This window comes from Labrus mixtus, chromosome 3 (genome assembly GCF_963584025.1).
Source record: "Labrus mixtus chromosome 3, fLabMix1.1, whole genome shotgun sequence".
Lineage (NCBI taxonomy): Eukaryota > Metazoa > Chordata > Actinopteri > Labriformes > Labridae > Labrus > Labrus mixtus.
The window spans coordinates 26,454,876-26,467,387 of NC_083614.1; the positions used below are offsets into that span (position 1 = coordinate 26,454,876).

Consider the following 12,512-nt stretch of genomic DNA (forward strand, 5'->3'; position numbering starts at 1 on the left):
AATCTCTTTGTCCGTGTTCTCTTGCAGAACCGTGCACTGTGGCCGGAGAAAGCTTGAGCAAACATAACATTCGCTTCAGATACAGCACTCAGGATAAGCTGTATTTAAGCCATAATGATGTGGTAACGTTCAGTTGTACTGTAGGAAGAAGACCCGGCGCCTCAATGAACATGCGTCCAGCTTGTAATGACGGTGTGATTGACCTTCCCTCTTGCCAGTAAAGTTTTTTGAACATTTACATCATAAACTTGAGAACATCGCTGGTAGACTAAATATGAAGTAAAAAGGAATTCATTCATTTTATTTCTGTGTCCGGGTTGTTGACAGCTTTAATAAAGATTTGTGTTCACTCAATGTCTTTTCTTTTCATTCGATCAGGTACATTCATCACAAGAGGAACCAATAAGGTGTCTCCTATTTAAAGACAAAGTGAGTGGGACTAATCACAAGGTACTGTGGGAAGTTTCCCTCTCTTACTTTAAAGGATGCGGAGTAAAGCAGCAGTGTTTGAATCAAGCGGCAACCTCCGGTGTTGAAAAATGAAACCTATGCAGAAGTGCAAAATCCTGCAGTTCATCAAGTGTCCACTTGAGGCTGGCAGCAGAGGCACCAGAAGTCACATACACACACTCACAGTGAAAAAGCCCGTTTTTAAGGCAGAAATTAACATGTTTACAGATCTGGTCTGATTAGCTCATGTCTCAAACGGCGAGTGTTCATTTTTTAAAATTACTAATCCGTTTTGATTTTATGAAGTAAAATAGTTATCACAATAAGGCCCATAGCTAACATCACTGCCTCGTGATTGTTAAAAAGGTTGAACATGAAATCTGCCGTTGGAAAAGAAACACACATGAATTGGATTCACTTCCTATGGAAGTCAACGTACCAGTACATGTTGGAAAGGCTTTATTCCACTGCCCATTTTGTAAACATTCGATGACTTCTGGCCCCTCCAGTGAGTATTGATCATCGCATTGGAACCGTAGATTATGTCCAACGTTAACGGTTTTATTTGTAATGATTGGTCCAGTTACAGTGAGACGGGGATCCGTCTCGCCAACAGTACAAGTTATATCTGCAAAGAATAAAACAGATGTAATCAAATTAAAAACTAAGTTTCAGTGGACTTGGGGTTTTACATGCTCTATGTTTGTAAATGTATGCAGTCATTTTAGTGTATTTACACATGCTCTAGAATTAAGTATCACATAATTATTTTTTGTACCTTCACAAGTGGGAAATGGATGGTCCCACTCCCCTTCATGACCACATATCAGCACTGAACTGCCGTTAAGATAAGTCCTAGGATCATCACAGCTGAACGTGAGGAAACGGTCAGGAAGTATGAGCTCTTGATTTTCATAAAAACCTTTTACTGTAATCCGTCCATCTGCAGACGGATGCTCACAGCTCACAGCTGAGTGAACACAGGGAGGTAGATAAAGGAAAAGAAAAGAGAACGATTGATTGATTGATATTAGAGAAGTGGCCATTTTCTTCTTAAACGCTGTTGTGACGTTGTAGTGCTGTATTTCAGGTTATTTGGTTTGACAACAGCTAACATTACCATTCAACCTCCTTTGAGCTAACATTAGCTCCTGACACCTTCCTTAATGTATTGTTGTCGCTGTACAATTTCAGACAACATTTTTCATAGTGTCGGTTGTGCTGTGTACGCTGAGCCTAAGTCCTCCCACAGCAAGGAGTGTGAAATCTCATTGGCCAGAACTTTTTTTTTTTTTTTTTTTTACAATTTTGTTGCTGTCGTTTTCCAAGACTTACGACCACATATTGGCACGTGATTGGTCCATCTGTCCAGCAAACATGTCCTTGTGTCATCCTTGCTCACCATCTGATACCTGCAAAGTGATAAAACATTACTGGATTAAAACCATAAATCTGAGTATTTACCTATTTACCAAGGGGGTACAAACAATGTGTCAGGTAAATACTGCCATTTGTGCCCTCATATATCTTGTTTGTTTAAGTATTGGAACCTCTCTGTGACACTATTGCTCAGGTGTTTGACAACATAATGTGTTAAATTTGGATATGGTTGTAATTACAATCTTACCATTTGTTTTCTAGTGTGTCTATGTGTTATCGTAGGTCCACATACCCTCTATTACAAAAGTATTTGATCGTTGTTCCAAAAACAAAGTCTTCACCCTTGATTATTTCATAGTAGCCGTTGGGAGTATCATCAGGAAGTTCACATGGCTTTACTGAAAGAGAAGAAGAAGAGGACTCATCAAGTGAACATTTAAAAGTGAACGATATTGTAAACCTTTTTTTTCATATACTGCATATATTCACAATAAATTGTAATATTGGAAATGTGTCAGTAATCTTTAAAAAACTTACTAACAAAAATCAAAATTGAACTGATGTTTAAAAAATACATTGAAATAAAGCTTTTAAACAATTCACTTGTGTTGTAAGTTGACTACCCCGGTTAGATCGCCCCAGGAGAACCAAAGAATCAACATTTAACTTACAGTAGCAGGTTCCTTCATGGACTGCTATCCAGCCGCCTTCTGAGCACACATATCTGATGGGGGGACCTGATATATATCCTGTTTCACAAGTAAAGCGAATCACATTTCCTTGCTGATATTCATCTTTTTTGGTGTTGTCTGAGACATGGGCGTGAGGAATATCTGGGAGCTGTGAACAGTCTGATGAGAGACAGAATGGAGGAACAAATTAGTTATTGGACATTTCTTCTCAAAATGCTAAGAAGTTTTCTTTGCAACTATTATATAAATGATGTAACCTTATGTGTTTTAAAGGACACACGTCAGATAGCATTTATAATCAAATACATTAAATAACACTTTAACCAGATGGCACCAAAAGTTCAAGTTAAATAGAAATGCTGAATGTTTGTTACGTTTGTTTTGCAAACATTAGGCTTCCAGTTAGCAAACAGATTTCAATATTACTGGAATAGAGCTGGTACAGTACAAAGTTCATTAGAAAAAAATCCCCCCATGGAGCAACCAGTCAATGAAGCAATTAGATTAAAAGTCACTGACTGAGCAAGCAAAAAGAAGTTTTATGTCAACATGAATGATTCATGTTTAAAAAAAAAGCAACGCTGCTGTGAACACATGAGACTGAATTCCTTCAAAAGACGTCACAGTAACTTGTTGTTCTCAGTCTGAGGACATTAAAAGATGAAAAAGTACCAGTGTTAAAAACAGTCTATGCAACTAAAACCTGGCAGAGAAAATCTTACACAACTAAGAGTAAAGTATGAGCATCAAATTATAGTCGTACTAACACTACTTCAATCAATCTTTAATTGTATAGAGCCAATTCATAACAAGTGTTATCTGAAGACACTTAACAAAGAGCAGGTAAAAGACCCAACGTTAATCCATCATGAGCACTCAGCAACATTTAACAAAGTTACAGTGGCAAGAAAAAACGTCCTTTTAAAAGGCAGACATCTCGAGCAAAACCAGACTCATGATGAACAGCCATCTGCTGAGATTGCGCCAGGTTTGAAAAATGGGATAGAGGGAGATGCAGGAGGAAGGATAGGGACAAACAGGAGTGGGGCGTGGGGGGTGGTGGTCCATAGCAGCAGGCCGTCCCGACCTACGAGAGCTCAGGAGGTCCCAGGAAAATATGCATTTAGTAAGGGTTAAGTACTTTCTAAGGGCGCGATCACACTGGCCATCCGTACCGTGCCGTACTCAAGCACGATTGGCCCCCGGTACGGCCAGCCATCACACTGCTTCAGGACAAACCGGACCTAAGCACGCTTACCTCTTGTACATAACGTCGTAATACAGCACATGCATGGCTTTATGTTATGATGACGCATGCTCAATTTACAAACAGGTGTCTGCACATCAGAGAACAACACAGAGAACATGACAGATATTTTACTGACTTTGTGGCTTATTTTGAGTCATTTTAATCAGATACAGCCATAAATACATTTAAAAAATAAAAGTGACGCGCTGTAAACTTTACCGCGCCCCCCACAAAAGAGAACATGACAGATACTTTGTGGCTTATTTTGAGTCATTTTAGTCAGAAACAGCCATGAAACTGGATTTCTTCATAATAAAGACTGTCAACGTTGTTTACCTGCGTGCTTGTGCTCGTGCAAGTCTGACTGTTACAATCATAAAAAGGTACAAAACACATTATTATAGACTAAGCATGACATTAAGAACAAATGTACAAAACATTCCTAAAAATCAAAAGAAATAGAAAGAAAACAACAAAAGAAGAAGAGTCAGAGGTTTAATCTGGATTTAAAACCTTTATAGTTTTGTTTAGGTCTCAAGCTTGTTTAGTTTTAATATCAGTGATAAGTGTTAAGTTATCAACTCATTCATTCTGTCCCTTTTAATGACACACTAAACACAGCACTTTGTTAATCAACGAAGCCATTTGGAAAGTAATACAGCCTGATTTGCATACAATTGCCAGGACTTCAGGCAGCGGAAGGTGCAAGTTCCCCCTGTAGTCTAAGCCTATAGCAGCATTCTGTAACTATAGGAGGTGGCCCATACCTACACCAGCCCTAACTATAAGCTTTATCAAAAAGGAATGCTTTAAAGAGGACATATGATCCACCTTTTCAAACAGTCTCCTGTGGTCTAAATGAAACATCTGTGCTGTGCTTTGATCAAAATATAACATGAATCAAGCACCAGAGGAGGTTTGTGACCCTGTATAAACCAGCTCTCTCAGAATGCTCCGTTTTGGTGTGTGTGTCTCTATAAATGCAATGAGCCCCCCTGAGTTTTCCCGGTAGACATCCCTCCTCTGTAGCAAGAATACAAATGGCGGACCTGTGCAAAAGTTTAGCTCTAGGCTGGGGGTGGAGTCCATGGGTGGAGATACAAGGGGAGGGGAGGGGATTTTTTCCCACTAGCCCACTGTGATGTCACAAGGAGAGCATTTTTCTGTGTGTTGTTAGACTTATGCAGACCACAAACAAAGGACTGGATGGATTTATTTCACAATTAACGTGTGAAAAATTAGATTTCTAGATGAAAGTCTTAATGTTACAAGATAAAGTTGAAATACTACGAGAAGAACGTAAATTCACCATAATTCACCAGAATAGAGATTAAAATAGTAATTTAATAATAATAATAATAAGAGTAGAGAACAATTTTGGGGGCACCAGCATGGCTGTAACCTGCTTTGAGGACAAGGAGGTCAGGACCTGGGTCCAATCAATGTATGAAGCACTAGATGGCTTTTACTTTGAAAATATTATACAAAAACGCTACAAAGTCACAATGCCTGTGTTTCTGGCTGCGCTTCACGCACACCCACTGTCTACTTGAGGAAAAAAAACAAACTCTGCAGGTGAGCAGAGAGAGAGAGAGAGAGAGAGAGAGAGAGAGAGAGCAGTGTCCGCTGTTGAGTCTCATTGAATGCATCTGTTTCACTGCTCCCAGAGTGCTGCATTTGAGGGAAAACACACAGGGACTCTGCAGAGAAAACAGAGCTTATCAAAAGGGCTACACTCGTGTGTTTCACTGTAGGTTGAAATGCGTTTGACTTTAATCGTGTTGTTTCTCCAGCTGTGGGGGAATGTGAGAGTTTCCTTATCACAGGATGGTAAGATGGAATTTTTTTGTTGTTGCAATTTTTAACTTAAAGAGAGAGGGGTGGATCAGAAAAGGGACATTCAAAAACACCAATGATAATTGTATGTTTTGATATAATCTTAAGGACTAGTGTTAATCAGAGGTATGGTTGACTTACATATGCACTGTATTGTCTCAAGTATTATTACCCAGTTGTAAAAGATCTAACTATGTATTTCTAAACATCAGTTCAATTTTGACATTTGTTAGTAAGCTTTTTAAAGATTTTGATAAGTTCAGGAGTAGTTTAATTAGATTACTGACACATTTTCAATATCACAATTTATTGTGCATCTATGAAAAAAAGGTTTTGCGATACCATAAGATCAGTACATTATGATCAATGGAATATAAACAACATGACATGATATGATACCAATGATACGATACGATATCATACAAATGATAAGATATACAAACAACAATGAAACAATGCGGTGCAATACGAAAAGATGAAAACGAAACAATTATGATACAATCGATACAAATGCTATGTTACGATTTGTTATGAACGAAGCGATGTGATACAAATGACGAGATAGGATACAAACAAAACGTTATGATACAAACGATAAAAATGATATGGCACAAACAATATGATACAAATGATATATGATACAATATGATACAAAGTAAACAATATAATACAAATGATACAATATGATACAAATGATACAAATGAAACAATATGATACAAATGATACAATATGATACAAATGAAACAATATAATACAAACGATACAATATAATACAAATGATACAATATGATACAAATGATACAATATGATACAAATGATACAATATGATACAAATGATACAATATGATACAAATGAAACAATATAATACAAATGATACAATATGATACAAACGATATATGATACAATATGATACAAATGAAACAATATAATACAAATGATACAATATGATACAAACGATATATGATACAATATAATACAAATGAAACAATATAATACAAATGATACAATATAATACAAATGAAACAATATGATACAAATGATACAATATGATAGAAATGAAACAATATGATACAAATGAAACAATATGATACACACGATATGATGTGATACAGACGATATACAGTATGATACAATATGATTCAAATAGTCTGAATAGTTATTCTCCTCATGGGCACACACTGTACTGGGGTGAACCTTTTTTTATAAGGCATCCGTTTAGATTTCATGAACGTTATGTGTTATCCATAGTTAGGCACGATGTAACGGTTCATCAAGAGGCTTTAAACCCGTCTCAGATCCAGCTCTCAATCTGTCATTAGGTTGACTGAAAGTTAGGCTGAGACAACATTTCCAACATGGCGGCTGCTGCTGGTGAGCCTCCTGATGTCACTCAGGCTCCGTCCATTAATATTTGCAGTCTATGATTGTTCCTGGTTTGATAGAAATCACAATGTCAAAGCGGGCTCTACTTTACTGTTTTCTTATTGTTGAATTTACTTTTTACAAATTGTTTTACATAAAGAATAGTTTTTTGAATTTCAATTTGATCCTGTTTCCTTCTCCAGCTCAGCAGTGTCCAGTGATTCATGTTGCCGATAATGTTCAGGCAACCTTCAGCAATGTAGTTCGATTTAGCTGCAAGTCTAACACAGAGGTTCTGAATGGGATGTCGGAGATCTCATGTGATGAAAATGGAGAGTGGAGTGCCCAGGCTCCAAGCTGTGAAGGTAAAGCAGGCTTTCTTAAGAGAGAACCGAACACACAGGAAAGTCTTCAGAGAGAATTGGAGAGGAATGGGAGAAGCAAAGAAAGAACCCCTTACATGCATAAAACACTACAGCAACCACCATTAATCACCAAACAACTTAAAAGTAATGGCCAAACCGACCACCAATTGGCCGTTATGTAACATTTGAAAAACTCTGACAATGTAGGCACAACTCAGAGCCCCAAATTGAAAGGTTGCCGAATCAAAATAATTGCAATAGTTGTTTATCATTCAAGAAAACCTCAGAAAAAAACCCTCCTACATCTGGAATCTGCTGTTCATCATCATTTAGTGTCATTAACTTTAAATTTATACCCATATTTCAATGAATAATTATAAAACAGGTCCAAAATGTTGGTGTCAAATGAGCAGCTGATCTTCATTGCATTCTTTATGGAAAACAAATGTAGTTATGATGCTTGTGTGTATATTTTTCAACAGGGATCAAATGTGCAATACCTCAGATTCAAAATGGACGATTAACTGGACAGCTCCGAGATCACAAAGAACATGAAGTCCTGCATTTTGAGTGCAATCAGAGATTCAAAAAACAGACTGAAAGACCGTCGAAATGCACAGAAATAGGAACTAAAGCCGAGTTCAGTCCAGCGCCTGTGTGTGAGCGTAAGTATAAACTGAGTTATATCGGTTATATCACACTGACTGGTGGGAGGTGAAGGGTTGTTGTGGGATTGTCGACTGCCTCGATCAACAAACTGATGAACAGAATTTTCTTTTTCGCCTACAAAATGCAGCAAGAAAATGCAAACTGTCGCTGACGACACTCGAAGGCACCAGCTATGACACTTCCCAACATGTGTTTTCACCTGGAGACACAGTCACAACCACATGTGATTATAAGTACTGGATCTCTACACCTCAGAGCACCTCAGCTGTATCCACATGTAATGACGACGGAGAATGGGATATCACACCAGTTTGCCAAGGTATAGAAGTGCATGGTATCACAGTGATCAGATCATGAGACAGTTGTTTACTGCGCAGTGTGTATTAGTCATTAAACTTTGGTGATGATGATTATTAATGCCATCTTGATCTACCAAAGATTAACAAGTCTTTCTCTTGTTTTAGAGGTGAGGTGCAGCAATCAAAGAGACTCACTTATGTCTCATTGGAATGTCCGTTGGGGACAAATAATAACACTGGATGAGAGTGTAAGCTATCAGTGTAAAAGAGGATATAGGGAAACATCAATCGGGGCCAGGTGCACCAGAGATGGATGGAGTCCAAATCCACTTTGTAAAGGTATTGTGAAGTTTTCTTGAGTTAATAACATGAATATTAATGTTAAATCCCTTTCTGAGAAAGTGGGGAAGGACATTGAGGTCTAATTAGGATTAGTCTTCTGGCTGATGTACCACAGAAAAATTCTAGACATGTTCAGGAACACCAGCAACTGAAATTTTCCAAACGTGCTACTCACACTTGTCCCTCACAATGGGCCTCAGTCACTAACAGTGCATACGCATAATGAGCTTAAACCGTGTGTACAAACGTTTGAAGCACAAATCTGGGATTCATCAATATATTCTTACTTGAAATTGTTCTTACTCTGCGAACAAAAATAGAACTTCCTCAGACCATGCGTATGCACAAATGATTAACCAGCTTTCTCAGACAATGTAAACATAACTCTTTTAACTAGATGCATGACATATTAAAAATACAGTCAGTAAAATATATAAATATATGAAAATGTTGAAAAGATGCATAAAAAACGTGAATTGACTGAATGTATTAAATAATCATGACATTTTTGCCTTATCATCCTTTAATCTTAAATCTTAAATCTTAAATCTAATCGTCGACCACTCCCACCAATATTTCCATGAAATATTACACCTGTTACCAAAACCAGTTGATTAATCTGAGAATATTTAAGAGCATACAGGGAACATACATGATTGTGATTTACGTATAAGAAAGTGTAAAGATCTAGCCTTGCTGAAAGATATTGCAGCCGGTGCCTTCAGAAGAGTGTGTTGAATGGTTTATCAGCTGATTCTGTCTGCCAGTTGCATGTACAGAATTGCTGCGACTATGTAATTAAGTGTAACAGCATCCAGAGACACCGCTCTTTTTTGCCTTTTGGGGCCATCTCCTAAAACCTTCTACTCGTTTCCACCTCACCTTCCGCTCTCGTACTGATACACCAAACGGATGTCCTTATATGGAGAGATGGGGGCGTGATAGAATGACGATTGCAGGTTGCAGGCACGAGCATGACGATTTAGAATGATTCTGATTCACTGAAATACGCATGGGGGTGAGAACAAAATTGGCCGGTACGCACATGTCATGAATACGACGGTGACTTTGCGTATGAACATTTCTATGAACATATTAGTGAATGAGGCCCAATGTGAAGGTTTCCCCTGTTGGACGGGAGGGGAGTAGGGTCTCTGGAGACCTGGCGTGACATGAAAAGGACGCTGTGGTCGTTATTTGTACAAGATATTCAAGATAGCAGGAGTAGGAGTCCAACACTATAACAACAGTTTTTCTGCTTTTATATCAATGCTACCCATTATTGGGCGTTTCCACATTATCAACAAAAGAGCTAAGAAGAACATAAAGGCCAACTGAAGAGATCATAAGCATCTTCATTACATGCACAACGATCTCACTGGTAGCATAAAATCGTCATCACCCCGTCCCACTCATAGTGAATTTCCCTGACACATCAGCTCAGGCTACTTAATTTGCAAGTTCTACCCGGGAGTTGGCTGGAAAAAAGTCTGGGTAATGAATGGTATGAATCTAGGCAGTTGGTGTTCACATCACACATGCAGCTCACCATGCACATCAAGTTTTGTGCATGTTTGAGAGCACCATAAACGTCCCCTTTGAGGCCAGTTCACACCAATGATTTAAAACTTATTAAGTTTAAATTTGAGATAATTTACAATGAGTCCTTCTACAACATTCTGATCTGTTTTAAATCAATATGACAGGAGGAGACTGAAACCCTTTTAACATATGACAGGCCAAGAGGCTGCCTTAAAGTCAAAATAGTGTGGTATCACTTTTTCCCACACACTTTACCTGGGCTGTTCACCAAAGTGTATGAAGTGCAATCCAAGTATGTTTGGCGACCTAGCAGCAACCTCTGGTGTGAAAAATTAAGCCAATGCAGAAGTGCCTAATCCGGCATTTGTCGATGGTCCGCTTGAGGCTGGCTCTAAGAGCCCTGAAACTCACATACACACCCCATTCCAAAAAGGAAGTTTTTACAGTAGATATTAACATGTTTACAGCCTGGTCCAAAAAAAGAAATAGGTCTTATTAGTTATTGTGCTCATGGGCAAATAGCCTCTCAGTGTGGTCTTGATCGGTCTTGATTTAAAATCCTGAGTCCGCCCAATCTGAGACAAGACCAAGTAATAATGCTTTTGTTTCTTGTGTCCATTTTGTATTTATACCGACAACCCAGGACCTCGATTTGATAATCTCGGAATGTCCCGTGAGAGAAACACACAACAACTGAATTATGACCACTACCATTCAGTTTTGACCAGTACTGTAAACCCAGTTTAATCCGTCACAAATGCAATGGCATTTCACCCATTTCAACAAACAAAGCAGGCACTGAGGAAGATCTAAAGGCTCCTGAACAGAGTCTTAATGCTTTAGATTGAACAATATCTATTTTTCTAAGAGCCTTGGCAGCAGAGACATACATAACACAGCCATGATCAAACAATGACCTTATACATAGCTTGATAAATTGTGTGCACGGTTCCTCTCTCTGCACCCCATTCACAACCACATAAACTTCTCTTTATATGTAATATGTACCGTATATAGTAAATTCCTTTACTCTTTCTGAAGGACAACCATATAAACACAGCTCTATATCAAGTATTGTTTTTCTTAAAGCCAAACACCGTGTACAACACTACGGCACAATTAAACCTGATGCATTTTGAGACGTGGTACTGAACACCTTTTTTTTCTCTCTCTCTCTTTTTTTTCTCTCCAACAGCTTTGTAACCAGCTCCAGCAGACTCTCAATAAAAACACCATATTTACATTTTTTCCATGGTCCTTTAATTTGTCGTGTGGTCGGAGCATTTAATAAACCAGCTGTTTTGATTGTTCTTATTGTTGAAGCTTCATGATGAATAACTAACAATATGCTTATTGGAAAGGGTAATTTAATTATTTAGATATGAAAGTAAACATATATAATACAACACATGAAATCACCCTTTAACCAGATGGCACCAAAAGTTCAGGTGAAAATAGAAATGCTGAATGTTTGTTATGTTTGTGTTTGCAAACATTAGGCTTCCAGTTGGCAAACAGATTTAAATATTACTGGAATAGAGCTGGTACAGTACAAAGTTCATTAGAAAAAAATCCCTCCATGGAGCAACCAGTCAATGAAGCAATTAGATTAAAAGTCACTGACTGAGCAAGCAAAAACAGTTTTATGTCAACATGAATGATTCATGCTTAAAAGAAAAAAAGAAAAATGACCACAATGCTGAGTACACGAGACTGAATTCCTTCAAAGCACGTCAGTAACTTGTTGTTCTCAGTTTGAGGACATTCAAAGATGAAAAAGTAACAATGTTAAAAACACCAGCCCACCTCAGACAACTGAAGGGCCAACTGGCTCTTGAAATGTAAGACCTTTTAAAACCCAAACCCAAAAACTCTCCGCCGGAGACGTGCGAGGTGAGGCAGCGGCGAGTTGTGCCTCATCCCAGATTGCGCAATCCCTCACAAACTGGGTTGAGCGTATGCCTTTTGCTTTCTTACTGTTTGTCACCAATGTAATGTTTGTAGACACTTTTATTATACGTCCTCACTTTCCACAGAATAAGTAATGTATTTCACATGTGTTTATAACATATTTAGTCTAATTTGACATAAAACCGCACTGAGAAAGCATGAGGTGAGGCAGCCAGTACGTTTGCCTCAACTGCAGGGGGCGTGTGTCAGGTTGTGTGAGGCTCATAAGGTCAAGAGTTTATGCTTGTTTTGATGTTGCTCCTCTTCTATGTCGAATTTTTATTTCAAAATTTGGCTCTGATTGCAAAAATGGAAGAGGAAGATTTTATATCTAAGCTTAAATATTTCTCAAAACTGGACTTTCAATCAAAATG

General features: G+C 38.1%; 2 protein-coding genes across 2 annotated transcripts in view; one reads left to right on the plus strand and one right to left on the minus strand.

Annotated features, from left to right (window-relative positions):
• LOC132971987 (complement factor H-related protein 2-like) overlaps positions 1 to 2,706 on the minus strand; it is a gene marked incomplete at its 5' end in the record, with an annotated part of 30,166 nt that extends 27,460 nt beyond the window's left edge. Inside the window, 3 exons of the mRNA XM_061034817.1 lie at positions 1,789 to 1,862; positions 2,123 to 2,228; positions 2,502 to 2,706. Of these exons, the coding sequence (XP_060890800.1) occupies positions 1,789 to 1,862; positions 2,123 to 2,228; positions 2,502 to 2,706 (385 nt within the window). The remainder of the gene's footprint in view (positions 1 to 1,788; positions 1,863 to 2,122; positions 2,229 to 2,501) is intronic.
• A 4,515-nt stretch (positions 2,707 to 7,221) lies between these two features.
• On the plus strand, positions 7,222 to 11,435 carry LOC132969150 (complement factor H-like). The gene is made up of 5 exons (XM_061034311.1): positions 7,222 to 7,336; positions 7,819 to 8,001; positions 8,133 to 8,324; positions 8,470 to 8,643; positions 11,384 to 11,435. The coding sequence occupies exons 1-5, from the start codon at positions 7,276 to 7,278 to the stop codon at positions 11,389 to 11,391; spliced, it is 618 nt and encodes a 205-aa protein (XP_060890294.1). The 5' UTR covers positions 7,222 to 7,275; the 3' UTR covers positions 11,392 to 11,435.
• The last annotated feature ends 1,077 nt before the right edge of the window (positions 11,436 to 12,512 follow it).

Excerpts from the sequence above, each read along its gene's own strand:
- LOC132969150 (XM_061034311.1), top strand. The coding sequence starts at position 7,276 with ATGTCGGAGATCTCATGTGATGAAAATGGAGAGTGGAGTGCCCAGGCT. Across the intron at positions 8,002-8,132 it reads TCCAGCGCCTGTGTGTGAGC|CAAGAAAATGCAAACTGTCG; the intron begins GTAAGTATAAAC and ends TACAAAATGCAG. Across the intron at positions 8,325-8,469 it reads TATCACACCAGTTTGCCAAG|AGGTGAGGTGCAGCAATCAA; the intron begins GTATAGAAGTGC and ends CTCTTGTTTTAG.